General features: G+C 34.8%; 1 protein-coding gene across 1 annotated transcript in view; it reads right to left on the bottom strand.

Moving 5' to 3' along the window:
* Positions 1–20691, bottom strand: part of ppfia2 (PTPRF interacting protein alpha 2) — a 168257-nt gene that overhangs the window by 73616 nt on the left and 73950 nt on the right. Inside the window, exons 3-4 of the mRNA XM_088922591.1 lie at positions 5698–5799; positions 1554–1718 (exon numbers count right to left, since the gene is read on the bottom strand). Coding sequence (XP_088778717.1) covers positions 1554–1718; positions 5698–5799 — 267 coding nt within the window. The remainder of the gene's footprint in view (positions 1–1553; positions 1719–5697; positions 5800–20691) is intronic.

Genomic DNA, 20691 nt, shown 5'->3' with positions numbered 1-20691 from the left:
TCCAACTGCAAATAATTTCGGGGGATATTGACACAAGGTCTTCTGCGGCTGTATGGCAATGTCCATACACAATTCACAAGGCCGGGATTGTGAACTTTGCCGTTTGCCAGTGTGTGAGATTTAGAAGTTCAATTATTCACACTACAATCCAGACTTAGAACCAAGTTATTTTTATTCTCCATGTCCGAAGTCTGCATTGAGTGGCACACTGTTTCCAAACAATAATTCCTTGCTTAAAAGGATTAAAAGGGAAGTCAACAGATTTCTCTTATCAGTGAACTGCTAGTCTTAAGAGAAAATAAGATTTATGTTAAGTAAAGCCATGGAAAAATGTACCTGACTTGTAAAACTTCATGAATGCTCCTTGTGTGTGTACTGTATACCATGTACAGTGTGTGTGTATACTGTATGTGTGTGTTTAGACATGACTTACACAGTATATACAGATCTAATATGGAAATAAAGAAAAAAAGTGGCTATTCAATCCAAATTACACATAATAGTTTAATATATTTTTATAAACTCAAATGTTTACCTAAAACAATATTATACTGTCATCCTACCTGTAAAGTGCTACTAACAGACATCCCATCTAAAAGTGTTCAAGGCCAATTTAAGTACAGGTATTTTAGAGCTTTAAATATTCTGTAAATCCTATGGCTCTTGGGAAATAAATCTTACATGACAAGAGCACAAAGATCAGTGTTTCAGTTAACGTCAGTTGCTCCTAATAAAAAGATTGCAGCCCAACTTTACTGTCACACACTCCCTTCCTGATCTTCTCTGGGCTTGATGCATGGATAATGCCAAAGGACACAAGGTTGCCTCTGTACAGGAGAAAGTCCAATGGTAGAAAAACCAGCCAAAGCAAATCTTAGCAAGAGTCTAAGTAGACAAGTTGAAGCATAGAAGCATAACAGAACATCTGTCACCTTAGACTTGTGGAGGTGAAGTACCCCACAGGTTTATGAGAGTGCCTGTTATATACAGTAATATGCTCCCACTTTCTAACTTCTATTGTTTCTTAAAGGCAAAATGTTCAATTATTTAAGTACTTATTTATAGATATATTACAAAATAGACAACCAAACCATCTAACCAACAAAAACATTTATGTATGTACAAGTTTCTTCACTATGTGTTTATTATATATTCCTCAAAATATAATTATTTAAGAAGTATTGGGTACTTCTTGGGTATTGGGTATTAATAACAAATTAATAAATCAATGCAAAGGAAAGCTTAGAGGACTTTTTGCTCTGACTGTGAATATACTGTATGATTATGCACTATAGTGTAGGTGAAACTATCCATGATAAAAATCAACTATTGGTCATGACATTTTGGGGAAATTGGAATACAATAAAAACATGTCTGGTTAATGTCTGGTTCTTTTTTCTTAACTGGTAATCTGAAAAGCAATGCTGACTACAAAACCACATTTCTTTTTAAGGGCTTGACACCCCTGCTTGCATGTTTACCAAAATAATACAGAATATTCTGTGCATCTAGTATCAGTGCTTGTGTCTGACACATTTCACGCCTCATCTTACCTTCTCATCTAGAGCCTTGTGATGTTCAAAAAGTGATTTGAGAGCTTTGAGAACCTCTACCTCGCTGGAAACCCCTGAAGGTGACTGTGCTTGCCGCTTCACAACTGTCATCCGCAGTGATCGCTCGTGTCTGGAGACAAGGCACTCTAAATGTTCCAAGAGCAGCTATTAAAGTAAGAACACAAATTTAGCATCATCAGCAGCAGCAGCATCATCATCATCACTACATTACCCAAAAAAACATTTCTTAGTAAGCAGTAAATTAAGTGTTTCCAATTAAAGAAAAGAACAATGTAACATTTTGTGAATGTCAATGACAATGACATATTTCTGTGTTAGATGTGTGCGATATAATATAAGATGTCCTATTCATAATATCAAAACTAAAAATCAAAACTAGTGTGCTTGATTATGTAGAACAGAAAAGTAATTATACAGAAAAGTCAACACACTTTCATATACAGTAGATAGATACTTTTTTTGTCTAGTACTGTGGAAATTTGTCTTTGGCTTCTCCCATAAAAGTACAAAACACACAAGCAAAACATAAAAGCCACATACAATCACATAAAGTACATGAAATCACATCAACAGAACGTAATACATAAGGAAATGGATATATATATATACTGTATATCAATATAGTTTCTATTGGGCATTACAGTGTGAAACCCTGTTGATGTGGCAAAAGTTTCATTCATGTTGGCAGCGCAGCAAAGGTAGTCTCTTGAGTCAGTAAAGACATTAATATATTGATGACTGCTGCTACATTGTCACATTGTCACCTTCAGGGACATTGTCATTATTACAGCTGGTTACTTATTTTAACTCAGATGGACAGTAATAAAAATACTGTAGCACCATCTACACCCTAATGAAATCACAAGCATGTCATCACTTCCAAACTTTCTGTAAAATTTGAGGAGGAAAATGTCATCTTACAGTCTGGAGACCACAAGAAACTAGCACATGCAAATACATGTACAGTACATCAGGGTAAACCAACTGAACATTTTATTGCCAATAATGAACAAAATACTGTTTATATTAAAGCAGCCTGTTTTGCACTGCCACTTGAGGGATGAGCTTATGACAGAGCTTAGACTTTAACCAGCACAGTGAATGAGCACTTATTCTCATCGAGCCATACACAAACCACAGAAAATTAAAACAAATATATTGTGATATAAAAAACAAGGTAAATGAATACAGTAAGTACTGTATGTAGCTAAAAAGGTATACCACTAAAAAGCAGAGGAAATTCACGTATAGACACAGCAAATTCATCAATATCAAAGGGTCATTTTATTCTTTCTCAGGGTAACGAATCTCTAGATCTCATTTTTTAAACGGCTCATGCTCCCTAAAAGAGAAAGAGGAGAAACCATATACAGAGTTATGTCTGCTGGGATTGGTTATTGTTTTAACCTTGTACTTTGTTTCCAAAAATGAAAATGGTCTTCTAAAGCTGTTATATTTCCATTATGCAGTAGGGGTCAAACTACACACACTGAAGAATTCCCCACTCTTACAAAACCCAAGATGTTGCTCTGTGGGAAGCATTTTTAGTCTTTTAAAATAATGGTTTTGAACAAAATCCCCACGGAAACACTGACCTTTTCCTTTCTTCTTTTGTTTTAAACTGAAGCTGTGTTCTTTTTTCCCAAGTTCATAATAAATACCTTTACTCTGCCAGCCAAGCAAAACAAACTAGAGTACTGTGCTGCAAAACAAGAGATGCTTTGTTTTTTGTAATTTCATTTCACCTTTATCAAGGGGTTCTGTTAAGGACAGAAAAACATTGATATTACAGAGGAATTTAAGTCATATTTTTGTAATAATATTAGGCTGTGTACAGTTAAGTGTTACTTTTAAAGCCTCTCTGTCCTTGTGATCTAACCATGTAAGCTGAACAAAAACCTACAGTACATCATAGTCCCTTTGCTAGCTATATCTCGTAACTTCACTCTTGCTCGGACAAAAAAAAAAGTAACTCCTGACTTCTGTGCAAATTCACTTCTTTGAAAAAAACAATAGGTGTGTTAGCTGTTAAAACTAAGGCTCTATCTATGTGGATGGATACCTAGGGCTCAGATTGTATCACAAAAACAAAAAAAAAGTACAATAAAGCATGAAAATCAGAACAACATACGAAAACTTTGATTTTTATGATGTGTCAAGATACAATGGAAAATGAAAAACAGTGAAGAATTGATACAGTACATAGCCCAATCTGTAACACACTCCTGGCATCCCCACATAAATGAAACTAGTGTCCACAAAGCACCCCCAAACTTAACTGAGATGCAAAAACATCTTTGGCATTTTAGGATTGTTGGTAGATGCTCCTGGAAGTTTTAATTTTAAAAAATGATCTTAAATTACAGAAAATTGTAATATATTAAGAAAGGGAGATGCTTTTGCAGTTAAAGATCTTTAAATTCAGTAGTTACTGGTTCATTAACCAAATCTGGCAAATCCAGCAAAGCACAGTAAAGCAAATAGCATTCACAGAAGTACTGTAGATCGTCTCTTCAATTATGGTTGTAATAGTAATGTTAACTACTGTAACTCATCACACAATCCCATATTTGCCTGTACCAGGATCATTTACATAAAATAGTCTATTGCAAGAATTAATTCTTAACTTTGTACAGTACCCAACATGTATTATCCAAAAAACATGTGCCAGCAATGGTATGGCTTCTACAGTAGGTCAGAAACTGATGTGTCTTTCGAAAAATATAATACTAGAAAACCACAAGTTTTCATCATTTGCTGGAAATAAGAAAAATCATTCTGTCTTTACTGGTTGAATTCATATAGCATTTAGTGGAGCAGTTCTGCATGGTGGCACATTCTTTTTAGGGCTTTTTAATGAAATCACATTGTGACTGTGGCACAGATCTGTGCAGATTTGAGAAGCTGTTGAAGGAGAATGACTGTGGCTTTGAACCAATAGTGTTTCATTTATGCCAAGAGTGATCTTATGGTTAGATTATTTTATTAATATTGTGTTTGTTAATCATGTATATAAACATGTATATAGTTCTAACATCTACAAACACTTGAATCATTCTCTACAAAAATAAAGCAACAGTTCTACATTCATCTCATTTAAAGTAATTTCTTTCTCTGTTATACAGTATCATTTGGAAAACAAAATGTTTCCCTAGAATCTATCTCTAAAGTCAGACACCCTGACTTCTACAACAGGTGTAGTAGTCTCGAAGCTGTGTGAATCTGACACTTATTTTTCTAAGCTAGGTGCAGGTTTTGTACTTTTTTTGGGTTGAGTACTTGATTTTGTAATACATTCAATACGCAATAATGTTATTACATTTTGCAGAGTATTAGACAAAGCATGAGATTTGAAAATGGACATGTTGTAACTTATGAAAAACAATGTAGCTTTAAACCGCGATGAACCTGGACAGAACACCAGCTAGGATGAACATTTTCTTCCAGAATTTTTCCTCTTCCTCTTCTGAGATCTACTGTATGTCTTTAGATAGCAGACAAATTGACAGGGCTGATCAAGAAAGGCCTCTGTGTCCTTGATCAGATCATAATAAAAACGTCAGCCTTTTAATGCCTTTTTCCTCTGTAGACTGACATTAAAGTGTAACTCAACAGCAAGGCCATTTAAAATTGTAGATTTTAGTGTAACCCTACTGGGGCAGGACTGAGAGCTGCCACACCTAATACAGTACTTAATAAGTTGGACTGGAGCATCCTAGAGAAAACTGACTGACTGGCATGAAAATACAAATACATGGCTGTGTTCTCAGTGTTAAGTCATTGAGTCAATGAGCCTACCCTGGGACTTGCCTCTAGCCACACAAGCAGCTGCCCGGGTAGATACGTTAATAAGAGCATAAGAGCACAATGATAAAAGTGGAGCATTTGAGCTACTTCCCTAAATAAACAGAGTTTGGACTACTGCTTTTTCCCGTCCTGTATGTCCTTATCCCATCATACTCACTATAAATGTATATGCACAATATTAGGACTGTGGGAGAGGGTCATATTATGTAGACAGATGCAGTCTACAGTCTTTATTGGAATCTTATGTTCTACACAAAAATACAATGATATTGCTTTTTTCTTTTGTAACTTTCAACAGGAAGGCTTTGTTACTTACTCTGGTGTTGTTTCTTTCAGCTTTCAGTTCTGAAATTTCCTCTTCTTTTTCCAGTAGTTGCTCCCTACATGCATTTAACTCCTTTGTCAATGCAGCAAACTCCTATTGAATATAAAAAAGCAAAGTAAGTTTCCAACCCAAAACACAGTAAATCTGAATAGTTACAGTATAATTCAGTGGGCTTTTGTTGAAGTCTGTTAGGGATTTTATCTACCACACAGAAAAAAATTGTAATTTACATATAAATTATAAAAATAGAAGCTTGTGAAGCTATGCACTTCGGATATGCAAATCAACAATCCTATCTTATTGAAGAACAATGGATGGCAGCCTTCTGTTTTTGACTTGGAAACCTACTGAGGAGGTGAGATTTTCATGTTAATTTCATTTCATTAAGGTCATCAAACTGCATAAAAAGTGTTTTTAATAACACTTTATAAAAAAAGGTGTCTTCTTATGCTAATGTGGAATATATGGTGTAATATGCTTGAGAAAAATTATGAATGTGTGCTTATTTCATGTGCTTTCAATAGTAAACTCAACAGGTATTCATACATCTTTATATTGTGATGCCATGTGGGGTGTTCTTCTTGAAGGACAGTACTTTCTCTGAAATGTTTAATGACACTTTTGCCTATACTACATTGGCCACAAAAGAATGCCATTACTCATGACGGCATCAGTTTACAATTGCTGGAGCAGTAAAAAGCTGCATACCAACCTACATACATTAAATACTGAGCCACTAATGGCATCAGATGTTGTGGAAGAAGTGCAGGATGAGAGAAGGCTGCCACATGCTAGATGCTGTGTATTGATATAGCATTACATCGACTTGAGGCTGAAAGAAATATACAAACTATGATAAGACTTGAGAATAAAGGAAAGGCAACCCTAACTGTGGCAAGACCTGAGATTGGAAAGAGAGAAAGTAAACAATGGGAAGACCTTAGACCAAAGACAAAAAATAAGCTACAGAAGAGTAAAGACCAAGGAGCAAATGGAATGGAATACAAACCCTGCTAATGTTATACAGACCGTAAGTGAGGAAAGACATTTTTCTTTTTTTTTTGTTTAAACAGTGTTTTCAACAAAAAATAAACATACCAGTGGCAAAATAGCTGCCTCTGGTATTTAGTTAGTTAGTCAAATATTACTTAAAAATGCAATATTTTGAGATAAAATCAAAAACTCTTTTAGTTTATCATTTTATTTTCCCTTTATTTTGTGATTCAAATAAAACACGGTTAACTGCCAAACAGCTTCCAGGTGTGTCTGTAAGCTGGGACTCGTCTATGTTTTACGCACACATGATGACTGTGACCCCTGCAGCATCACAGTATATAATTACAGTAAGATTATGGGCAAGTTATACAGAAACATGTTGACAGATTTTCCTTTTTAACATTTTGAATCACCAACAGTGTTTTTATATCCCTGCTCTCAGTGACGATCTTTGTACCCATATAGGTTGAATGTGGAGACATACTCAACCCACACACTCAACAAAGCTTTAATGTTTTGACATGCAGTATTATAAGCTCCCAAGCAGCATACAAGAGCTTCAGAGGAGTGGCACATCTCTACTTGATGTCACAGCAAGCCTACAGGCACCTGATAAATCACAAGTTAATATTTTGATAGAAAGCACTGGGGTGATTAGTCTCACCTGTACTCTTGGTGGTACTGAACTTAATGTTACCCACAGTCAGCTAATGACATGACTCAGGCTAGAAACCATGATTCAATGATGATTCACATTTTTCCTGATAAGGTCTTGTTTTTCACATAAGACCATATAGTCCTCAACACTAGGGTTTCCCAACACTGCCATCGTTCCAGCTCTGAATTCTTACAACTGTTCACTAATGAAATACATCTTGTCTGCTTATGAAGTTTTAACTCTTTTAGACGTTTGTTTCTTGAAATAGTAAATTGTCGATATTGATAATTGACAATAATTTACACAGGGTGCTTTCTTTATTCACCTGACCACTACATATGGTTAAAATATTTCAATTTAAACAAGATACCAATGTCTATGTATAAAAGTAGAAACTCTAAAGCATGTTCAATAACAATTAATACAAGTATTTCAGGCATCATTACAATTCAAAATCAAATGTGTTATGATGCCCAAACCCAGTTTTTCATATCATAACAACCATGCGTAAAGTTGTTGATGCATTACAAGCATGAACCTCTGCAAAATGTTCACAATCACAACAGTATTCCTGAACCAGAACACATTGGTATATAGACTACAAAATGTCATTGTGAATAACAGGTTGCAAAATAAAGAATGAATCTCTTCTTAATCCTCCATCTCCTTACTACCTAATAGATTCATTCTGTATTATTGAACCCCTTGATGGCTTAATGATGTTAAGCTCAGCTCTGTTAAGCTACTGTATATTGTGTGTTTAGACATCTGTAGGTTACAAGGATTTTGACTTGGTGTAGATGAGAATTTACTAACCAGACTCCTACAGGCTCCTGTTAAAACAATTCCTCCTCCTTGTATATGCACCTATCTTTCATTTAGATCCAAATGTGTAGGAATATCTATCAAAAGAACAGTAATTATTAGTAAGACTTGGAAACACAGTAATTTGTTGAGGCATGCTGCAGTGCAAGTTAAAAGAAGTGGGGAGAGTGAGGAGTCCAGCAAAGTCCTGTAGCACCCAAACGAAACCCAGAAAAAACCCAGAGAGAACATGCAAACTCCACACAGAAAACAACCCTGGTCAGGAATTGAACCCAGGGCCCCAGCACTATGAGGTAGCAATGCTAACTACTGCACCACTGTGCCACTCTGTTCCAAAGTCTCTGGTTTATTTTTCCAGTCGCGACAAGTATACTGTAGGTCACTCTCAAGAAACAACACAGGAAAAAAGCTGCATTCCAGACTAATAACTAATTGACACAATAACAAGCAAAATCAACAGTAATAATAGATTTCTAGCTGAAGATGTACTACTTATTAAATGCAGATTTCTCATCTAATTAACTTCTGTCTCTTCCAGACTTGTACTGTCACAGAAATATCAGTTCAACATTCAGGGCCTCTCTCTTAGCTGAGAAAATGAAGGGAATACTGTGCTCATTTTGTGTTTCGCTGTGTCTCATTATACAGAGATCCAGCATATGACAGTTTTGCACTTGCACTCTGAACACTATTTCTTCAAATTATCCGTCTCCTAGAAATAACACCAATGTCTAACCAATTTCAAAATGATAAGCGTCCAATGCAGAAATATCTACTGAATGGTAAAGTCAAAATCATTAAACTTAATTTAAGCTTGACATACTTCTATTCAAAACCATGTAGCATTCAGCTTTTTTGTCTGGGAGGTTTATAGCTCAAAATGGTTAAGTATAGAAGCTCAGAATATATCAACATTAACAGCTATCTACAGTAAGATGAACTCCATTGGAAAACTGCAACTGCCAGAAATGCTGTTTTTTACAATGTCTATTGAATATCCTTGAAATTATATGGGAAAGTCATACTATGGCAAGTTAAAGCTACAGTACTATGACAAAAGTAGTAGCTAATATGGCAAGTAAAAAAATAAAATCATGAAGGGATATATGAGGAGAAAAGAAATAAAAAGCACAGAATTGTTTGTATTGTTATTTATGTTTTGCCTTGTGAAACAAATGAGACCAACATCTAATGTGTGTACTACAGTACGTACTGTACTGGTAGTTCGTGTATTGTGCACAGTACTTACTGTATACATGTTCTGCAATGGAGTTACTGCTTATCAAAGATGACAGACTGTAATGACTCACTTCAAGATCAGAATGCAGCTGAATCATGTTTCACTACAGTATACCAGTGACAATGAAATTATTGCACATATTTCTATCCATTCCATTGGTGAAGTTTGTATAACCACTGCATTTATCATGCGATTACACTTTAAACCACTGTCTGTTCACATTGGCACAGCATTTACCTGTGTAAAAAGGCAAGGGAGTTTGTGGTATTCCCACATATGCTCTTACATTAAAACACACTGCAGGTCTCTAAATTCAGTCAAATTTCACTGCGGTTTTAAACACTACTGCTTTATTCACATTGCATTCTTCTGTGTTCTAGCCAGATTTGGTCTCACACCATGAAGCAACCCTTTGTAACTAAAGGTCACTTTTAGAGAAGCGCGTCTTTACCTCCAAGACTTGATAATGACTCATGATTTTCTCTGTCTCTTTCAGATTACTGACATCATATGTTTTTTTTGTCACGTCTAAAAATAATCATTACAGTACACCTATCAATAAGCCTTTCATCAACCACTGACTGTACACATAACAGTATCTGTGATCATTCTTTCAAACCATTCTTCATGGTTATGTAATCACATCAGGAAAATGACCTCTCTTCTTCATTCTGCCTCTCTGAAGTCCAGTAGCTTGGAGAACACTGTCATCCAGAATTACCATTTGTTACACCATCTTTTTTGAAGGCAAGGGCTACTTGATTCCTTGAAGGCAAACTTTTCTGCAGAACTAACATCTTTTGACAGGTATAACTGCATAGTCAAACTGTCCACAGTAACAAATTAATGGTACAACAATGTGGCTTTTGCATCTATTGTTATTCCTAACATATTTTGCATTAACTGGGGCAAAGCAGCCTTTTCAAGTTTTAAAAAATTAAAAATTGAATTCAGAGAGAATACATGCTTTTGCTAAAAGAAAAATTGGCTAATGTGTTTGAAAAAGTTCTTTTATAGCATTTATTTACTGTCCACAACTTCATGAATCTGATGTTTCAGAGTGAATGTTACCACAAAGGCAGCATCAAGCAATACTGTAGAGCTGTCCACAGTGAAAATCATAGTTTCTAACATTATCCTAGGAGAATAAAGAGCAAGTGGTAAGTATTTTAACATAGGATGATATTATGACAAGATGTTAATTATCTCCATTCTTAAAACTGGGGAGCTTTAACGTTGATTTATTTACATCAATTTCTTCTTCTATTTAATTAGATAAAGACACTAAACTCAGAGCATAATATATTTTAAGAAAGATACTTTATCATTATAAAAATGTACAAAACATCCAAAGGAAAATGGTGCTTAATTCAATAATTGGACAAAATAATACAGCAAGAAGAGAAGAAAAAGGTATATTATGTGGAAAGAGAGGCTAATGCATGGTAATACATGCACAGCTATGATTATTAAACAGGACACTCGTCAGGATTTCAGTGGTGGTTGGCTGTCTGTACTCCTGGGGCTATAAGCTAAGTCTTCGTTTGTTTATCTCCCATTGTGCCTAAAGAGCTTTGCCAGATCCCAGCCCTATCCTGGCCTTTAATTAACACCTGTTAACAAAAAAAGAAGAACTGAAAACTCCAGATTAATCTATCACACGTCACAGGAAATTACATTTACATAAAATGTTTTATGGAAAGCAACATATTCATTGGTTATACTAATAAAGCTAAACAAAATGCTTTGCAAAGTATAAGCTTTTAAATCTACGTTTGTACATTTATGATTCTAGTTTAAAAATATTTGCTGTTTTTTTCTGTTCTCTGTTTAAATTAAATTCGAATCTATAAACTAATCACTTGTTCTAGTTCCGGCATTATATATTTGTGATCCATTCGCTTTATATTGTATTCTCTTCATCTTTATATGTGCTGAAATAATAAATATTAGTATATATTAAATATTAGTAATATTAGACTTATAAAGTCTAGACCTTGCCCATGTCTAAAGAAGTCAATCTTCCGCATTTTAATAATTAAATTTAATTCATACGTTGGAGCCTTTGCCAACAAAGAAACTATGTGCATTATTGACCATCGGATTGTCTTCCATTCAGGATGGCTATTCCTTCAAATGAAATATTAAATGAATTTATAACCAGTAAGTCTCTTATCCCTGGTGAGGGTTGAAGCCATAAATATTCAATTTAAATCAATTAAAATGACTGGAGAAAGACCCTTTATCATTCTGCATATCTGAATAAAACTGTCAAACAGAGCTGACAGTTACATGATTCAGCTTCTGTGACATCTATTGAGACATAAGTTAATGTCGCCACGCTGCAACTGCCATCGAAGATGCACGCACAAGTGATAATTGATTGCCTCTGCTTCACTTCAAAAGACCTTTGCCATCTGTTGTGTTTACTGCAATAAAGCTATGCTGACTGGGGAATGACATCAGTGGCAGCCACATCCAGGCAGTTCTCTGCACAGGCCTGTCAGCAAGTCACTCCTTGTGCAGCAGGAAGCACTGCCTGATTTCACACAGTACTGACAGCCAGCGCTGCAGTCGTGTTCAACAAGATGTTATATGTTAATTAAAGAGCGTTATTAATACATTGCTACCGATTTGGGAGAGTTTTCTGAGGCAGCTACTTCTACTAAAAAGCTGCATATGCAATACAGTATAACAAAAACAAGCCCAAACAAATCTTTCGCTAAAATCTGCTCTTAAAAGAAGTAAAAAAAGACTTACTGTGGAAACACATAGTGCACAAGTTGTTGCTTCTAGAAAGCATCATAACTGCAGTACTTTTATTACTACATTTGTATGACCTGTTTTATATTATTATAATTTCTATTGTTCACAAACAATAGAAATTATACACTTCAAACATTTTTGAAGCAACGGATGGAAACCCTCCTAGCTGATTTTCATAGATTCCATAATTTACAGTAGTTTTATGTATATAAAAATACAGGTATGGCAATCTAAAGGGGTTGTGTTATGGAAGATAAAATCTAAAATAAATTATTACAGTCAATTGAACATAATGCAAAATCAATAACAGTGGAAAACCTGCTCAGGGGGAAAGCAACAACAAACAAGAAAGAAAGAGCTTAACGATAGAATTGTTCACATTCCATAATGCGTCTTGCCTTCTTACACAATTTTAGATTTTGTGGATTTATTTTTAAATGCCAATGCTGTGATTGTTCCCCAGTTTGCTCCTTTGTTACCTGTATAACCTGAAATGGCAAACAGAAACTTGGACTGGAACTCTAGTACCATATGTTTAGTCTGGGAGATTTTTCATAAAAAAAACTACAGTTTCTTTTAAGTGTATGAACTTCATACTCTGAACCCCAGTGCATCACAAACCCTGCATGATTAAGAAAGCATTCTGTGAACTGTCATGTGAGCTCCTTTCTTCTCATTAGTCAATTAAATATGAAAAACAATATTTATGTTCTTAAAGTGCTTGGTTTAACAATAATAGATTAGGAATATTTTCCGCTTTGTTCAGGTGAGGTGCTTTAGAGATTTATAAATTTAAGTGTATCAAAAGCTTTACAATATTCACAGCGCCTCAGCAGAAAGGAAGCCAGCATAACAAGCAAACAGCATTCTGTACAGATGGCTCTGTCTATTTAAGTCGGTCTGCCATCCGGCACCATATTCTCACTGTCCTGCAAATAAATGCCATTGAGACTACAATGCAATGCTGACTATTTGCAAGAGTTATGAATTACTCATATTACTAAACCTTAATCTGAATATTTCATTCACTATGAGTATTACAGCAAGACTAACATGCTTTCATTAAGGATACAGAATTCTCAGGATTTTTGTTAATCACATTTTTTGTTTCATCAGATAAGCCAGTTCTACATTTACAGTGTTTTACTGGCCAAAAGGATGAAGTCATTTTTGTGTAGAGAACAAAAGCAATGAAGTAAAGAAAATATTTTTCAATAAAATGTATACAACATAACTACATAAAAGAACCTGTTTATTTAAAAATATAATCTGAAAATGCCCTCAGATTCAAAGGTGGATAGTTTCAGCTCATTCTGCAGATGGTTCCAGTCAATAGCAGTGGAAAATCAACAGAAAAAAAAACAGTAGTTGCTCTAGGAATTAGATATACTTCATCTTAAACTGTAATATAGCACATTATTCAACCAAATGACTAGTTATTTATAGAGTATACTGTGAGCCGCTCTAACTTTATCTTACTTAAAATAAAACTTATATGATCGTAACTGAAGGAGCATTTTTTTTTCCTGAATAGCATATGTTGGTTTTTATAAGGGTTTAGCAGAAAATGGCAGCATGGAGGCAGGCATAAGAGTTGCTAATTATCTGAACAGTATTTTTAAATGCAATAAATAAGAGAGTAAGATCCAGAATAGAAGCCTGTGGGAATCCCTTAGTAAATGAATGTGGTTGCAAAAATATGACAGTATATATATAGTTTCATAAATACTTCTGAAACCACAAGAGAGTTTATATTGAGATGTGACAGACACCACCTGTACATAATGTAGCTCCAGAGATCTGATCACATAAAAAAACCCACAATGGTAATTCTGGGCAGGAGGATTCATTTCAGAGATAATGGCACTCTATCCAACAAAAAGACTCTGTACTGTAGCAGTTTCCCCAGACTGTTACCAAAAATCCAGCCTCCACTTAGTTCTATGAAGCCTTTTTATATATACAGTATATACACAAACCTATTTTTTCCATGTAAGAACGTAGAATAATTACCAATAGCCTAATCAATTAACTAATGACCACCTGGCACTACAAATTATATTTTCAAATGATAGATCCTCTAGAGGCAGAACGGATGCTTTTATAGTGCCTTCCAAGACAGGCCTGACACACAAGAACTACACCATGTAACAATTACAAAATAATTGATTTACTGTACAAAATGCTTTGGACAAATAAAAACAGGTATATGAGTCTCATTTTTTTAGAAAGCTATTATGATGTAATTGAAAATATGTTTAGGTTACTGAAAAACATCCATGTCCAGAACAAAACACAGACCAAACCTTCAGATAAAATATAAAATCGAGGTATGGCAAAGTGCAAATACTTTCTGACTTATTCCTTTTGAAAAGAGACAGAATGTAGATAGCCCTCAAATCATCTGGGATTTTATTTGTTTTAAAAGGGTGATAGTAAGTAGGTCAAGGGAGCAAATATAAAATGAGCACTAAGTTTAAAAAAAAATGCAGTTTAGAAATTTTACCCTGGTCTCCAGAAACTGTCTAGATGGACCAAATGGCCTCCTTTTGTTTGTATCTAGTGGAAGGTGTTATAAAGGAAACAACCATACTGTATAAAATAAGGCTCTACTTAAAGAATAGGGACAAGAAAAGGCTTTGAAAGCTAACAATTAGATGCAATCCCTTTTCTCTTTAACTTTCATATCTGTGCAGCTTTTACCAAAGAAAAGCTCAAGAGTCAAGACTGTTCTGATAGTTTGATAGAAGAAAAAAAGGTTCCATTCAAAGCAATTCTTTTTACATTTTTATTGTTATCATTCGATTACTGAAAAAGCATGTCTACCGGGCATTTTGCCCTGCTTATCTCCATGGAAACCTGCTACAACACTCAACTACAATATAAATGAGGAATTAAACGGAAATGCTGTAAGAGCATAACTGCAAAGGTGATGGAAAAATACTGTCAAAGGCTTCACATTAATCAAATACCTTTATGTCCTGTGCAATCTCTAATGTTTGATGAGAGTATTCCTCATTAACTTAAACATTACCCAGCATGTCAGTATTAAAGCAATTAAGTGTTTAGAAACAACAGGCTACAAACAGTAGTGGATTCTAGTGGGTTATACAACATGTCCTGCTTTCCATGAAGTGCCTGATACCATAACGTCTACTCAAGGCACATGGGACATTTTTCCTTAGAACTCTCCAACCCCAATATTATGAGGTCCAGCCTTGTTTACTTCTGATGTTGATTACGACTTCTGTCTTATAAATTTAAGAAGTGATAAAGGTGAATGAGTGGATTTGGAAAAAAAGCTTTCAGCATCTATCACCAAGATAAGCAGGTTATTGAAATTGGCTGGATGCATTATTGTGTTCTTTTGCTATACTGTATTCTTACAGTAGAACAGACAATCAATAGAATAAAAAGTGCGTGTAAGCTGAACCTGTAATGTTATACCTTGAGCTGGCTGAGATGCATGCTACCAGATGAAGGTAGGCATCAGTTGGCAAAGGTGTTCTAGGTTTGGCAAAGAAAGGCAATCTTTGTATTTTGCCAGGTGCAATGGTATCTGTAGATGTCCCATAAAATGATTACAAGGGCCTTGTTTCTTCTTTGCTAAAATGCAGATTGTAATCGTGAGTTGAACGTCTTAGTGCTCAAAGGGATATTCAGTGCTTTTTCATATTTTTATCTTTCTCTCAATCTATGGTTTTCTACAACTTTATGTCTGAGATTTTTTTTTAAATCTCCTTGGTCTTCATAGTTGAATCCTTGCTTGAAATTCACAACCTGTCTGGGAGACTTTACAGCGATAGCTACTATATATTTATTCTCTAAATTATCTGAACCACATTTACTCCACACGGAGGATACTCAACTACTTGCATGACTTTTGGAAATTTTGTGCACCTAATTTAAATTAATTATGCCACATCAACCATGAGTTTTCCATTTTTTCTAATGTTTATGTACTTCTTTTGGTTTTTTTTTGCTTTGAATGTGTGGAATAGATTGTGTATATAACAAATATTAAAGTCACTGTTTCATCCTTAACCTGTTTCCTCCTAACACAGCAGTTGCCAATTCTAAGACAGATGGCACAGTATAAAACAGTTAAAAATTCCACAAATGAAATGTATTTTTAAAAACATAACTGAAGGAACATTTACTTTATTATTACTATTACTACTACTAGCAATATAATTGATGGCATGGTTACCTGTTACCATTTTAAGCATAAAAGGTACTCAACCAATTCATAATTATTCACTGCAGCTCACTTCCATAAGTCAACAGGTAAACTCTACCACTGAAAATTATTCAAACCCTTGCGCAGTTTTCATATTTGAATTCTTTAAAGCTTGCAGTCATGACACTTTGAAGAAGCAATTAAAAGATGTACAGAGTGCAGTGGCTGAGAAGTGAAAAAAATGTGCATCGATCAACAATCCGAGTCACTCCCCAAAGCTGGGCAATATTTCCCAATTCTGCATGGATATTGCAAGAAAGAAACTACAGTAAATGAAACTAGTCAATGATAGTGGTCAAACAAAACAAAACTGGAATTTTTTGGTCTAAATGCAAAACATTACATCAGACACAAACCCAACGTAATGCATCATTCAGTCAACACTATCCCTACAGTCAGGCAATTTGGTGGCAATATTATGTTATAGTTCTGCTTTTTACAGTATCTGTAGGGACTGGGACGTTTGTCAAGGCTGAGGGGAACCAAACGGGGAGCAAAGTATCGGCAAATCTTAGAGGAAAAGCAAGCTGTGCAAACTTGTCTGCAAGGTGTGTAGAGAATTACCCAAAAAGACTTGTGCCTGTAATCTCTGCCAAAGGTTTCACCAAATATTATGGTCTGAATACTTATACATTCAACATACTGGATTTCATTTTTTATCTCTTTAGGCTTTGCTGACATTTACTGTAAGATATCTTACCATTTGACGTATTCAGCAACCAGGTTTTAAACAAAATGTTAAGTTTAAGAAATTGTATGCCTCGTTTTTGTCATTTCACAAACTGGGAAACCATAAGACGGATCTGAATACATCTGCACAGCACTGAAATAACAGTCTTTAGGTATTCTGGCAAAGGTCATGTTCTGCTTTTAATATGAACAAATAACTATAGATACTAATCCATGCAATCGGTGTATCTCATATAAAACACACTCTCAGAATCCAAAAAGAAGCTCAAATACATTTTTACATAAAACAAGCATCAAGTAACCTATAAATTTCTAAATCTGATACAGGCCTCTAGCCGAACTAAGAAAAGGCACCCTTTTACAAGACACATGAATCATTATACATCAGCCATCTGGTATCACAGATGTAACCAAAAGCTATGCACTATACTGTATGTTAAAAAAAAGCCAGTGCAGCAACACTACTGACATTGTGAAAGGACAGCTTTAGGAGTTTTACAATTTTGAAATATTTAGATCACAGTATTGACTTCAATCAAAGTCCTCATTAAAATCAATAAGGTTTTTTAAACTTTTAATAATAGTTATATTTGTCAAAACAGATTTACAGCAAATTTCATTCTTCTTGGTCCCACAAATGAGAACCTTTGGCCAATCAGAACTACAAATCAAAAATATAAAGTTGCAAATGGTAACAAGTCACACTGTACTGTATATCTTACAAACCTTAAAGACAAACTAAGCTGCATTTTCACAGCAGCTATCTTCCACAGCAAATACACTACACTAAAACATTGTTAATATTTTGCTGCTCAACATATGTTTTAAGAAAAAGCCTTGGTTCACTCTATCATTTTTATAATTAAAATAACCAGTGAACTTGTATTTGTTCAGAATAATCTTAAGACCAATTAATTAACCATGTTTAAGTGGACATTTATAATAAACGAAGAATTAAACCATGAGGATTAGAGCTCGTTTTTGGACAGTGAATTAAGCTAATGCTTTTAATTTTAATGGCTTAACGGAATCTGTTCAGAAGGTGAGAATATATTAGGAAAATTAAAATGTATTTTTGATCTTGGTTTATGGATATGCTCAGTTCCCGATTTGTCCAACAAACAGGTATGCATTATATTTAATAGATTAAGATTTCATTATCTGCCAAATTGCAGATACAGTACGGTCACGACATTTGCAACAGTTCAGGGCAGAGAACTGCTGTGAATAAGCAAATTCACATATACAGTAGTATAACCAAGTCCACTGCTATACTGTTGCACAATGTACTATAGTGTATATGTTTAAAAGACATAAGTAACCCTTCCTTATATGATCAATAAAGAGTTAATGAATTGCCTTTAAGTTAATTAAAGTAACATCGATCGACTAAAACACACAAGAGTAATCACAAACGTAATCAGCTAAAATAAAAAAAAAAACATGAATACACTTTCTCTGCCTCATTGAATACTGTAGCACACCCCACTGTAATGAAGAGAGCAGTAAAACTGTCGGAAAGCCTGTGAAGTTATCTCAATCCTGTCATTCCCCACACCACCGACACAAATAGGAGCGTCCGTTACAATACAAAATCAAGCCCACTTTGAGATCTGGACACTGAGTAGTGGTAATTGGGCAGGGGGCAGGGAGAGGATCACTCACTAGTTAGATTCCTCTTGCAAGCCTAGTCTATTGCGCACCTGACTGAAAGTTGCACTAAACCTGCTTGTTTTCATCCCACTCTGCTCTTCCCTCACTCAAAACCCCACTGGCTTTGAATCGTGAATAAGAGAAAATAAATTTGCAGATTCTGAGACTACTGTATAGAGAAAAATAGCTTCAGCTTTTGACTTAATAGCAGAGAATGGAATATACTATACTAAATGCCAAATGTGGAAGGGCACCTTTTTCTAACTAGAACATACTGTATCACACACAGCAGTACAAGCGAGGAGCTATGTTAGATTGCATTCTGCCAAAGAAAAAGTAGAAGTTAATTCCAAACTAAAAAAAAAAGATTTACAGACACTTCCACTACAGTTTCTGTGCTAGATTTTCACTTCTTTGGGTGCTCTTTCCTCATTTTTCACCTCTTTGCTCTTTCTCTCTCCTTGTACGCGAATCAGGTTCCACAGCTAAAATGTTATACTTTTTTGTATTAATCAAGGAATTTACCTTTACTTTTTATGTGTCATACATAGGTTCCATTTGTCTATCTTTGTTCCCACACTGTTACTGGATCAAACTAATTTTTCTGACACTTTTAATGCTGGTTCAGTTTCTAGCCTTGTCCCACATTGTGATACTACAGTAGTTAATGTCTGATAAGATCCATAAATACTGAAACACTTCATTAACAAAAACCAAACTTCGAACATACTTTCATGAATAAACGGTTTTTTTCCTAACATAACAGTTCCCTTCCCCCAAAAAAGAAAAATCAAATGTTCTCCAATGTGTTGAATATTTCAATTCATATTGAAGTTCTTTTTGACAGTTTTAATTTAAACGTCAACAATCAAAACTAAAATAACACTTTAAGTAATTCTAAATCGGAGGGTTACTAATAGAAATGCTCTAAGTGATTTTAAAATATTTATAAAAAATTATGAAAACTTATAGATAGATATTTTATGCTTTTTTAGGAAAAAAGTAAACATAATAGTGCATAGTGAGTATTAATTTCTCATATAGGAGATTTTCTTTGTACTGCCCTTGGTATTATGCTGAATAACATCACATTATGCTGCTGAACATCATTTGTTAAGTGTACTTTTAGAAATCAAGACACACCTGAAACAATGTGTTGTGGAGCACTTTTGAGTCTACATCTACAGACAGAAGACAGAAAATGCAGAGACCATCCAGAGACAGAAAATGGTATTCAAATGCACAATGATACTATAGATGTCACACTCATGAAATCTGGTGTCGTATGGATAAATTAAAATCTTCAAGGTTCAAGGCTACAGGATCACCATACTCCATTATATTCTTAATAAAAAGTCAAACTCTTAAAATATATAATATTAATTATATATCAATACATGGTTGGTCAGAACATCATATTTACAATACAATTCTGTGATGCAAGTTTATCAAATGTTCCCCTTTGAAATATCTTAAGGCTAATAGTTGTAATGTAACCTGACCCCAGAAGATTTCCCAAGCTAATCAATGCTTTTCTTGGTCAACACTAGGTTGGGAGACCTCCAAGTGTTGCTGAACTGGTAAATACTGTAGGTGGCACTCTTCCCTTAGGACCAGAATTTCCAAACCAATGCTCCAGAAATGTGACTAGGCATACTGGTCTGAACAAGGTGCTGTCCTTCAGATAAGACCTTACATTGACATCCTGACTACTTACTGCAGGTATTAAGAGAACACATGACACTTTTTGAAAGAGCAGTCGTGTGAACCTTGGTGTTCTGGTTTCTGATTTTAAACCTTCTCTGGGTTTATATACAGTAATCTGGCCTACCTAAATTTCCTCATTAATTCAATCGTTGAAGTAAGTTTGCACTAATCAGTCAGATCTTTTGTCCACCGCAACTGCTAGTGCAAAAT

Source organism: Atractosteus spatula, chromosome 8, assembly GCF_055471065.1.
Source record: "Atractosteus spatula isolate fAtrSpa1 chromosome 8, fAtrSpa1.hap1, whole genome shotgun sequence".
Lineage (NCBI taxonomy): Eukaryota > Metazoa > Chordata > Actinopteri > Semionotiformes > Lepisosteidae > Atractosteus > Atractosteus spatula.
This window is presented reverse-complemented; position numbering and strand designations above follow the sequence as displayed.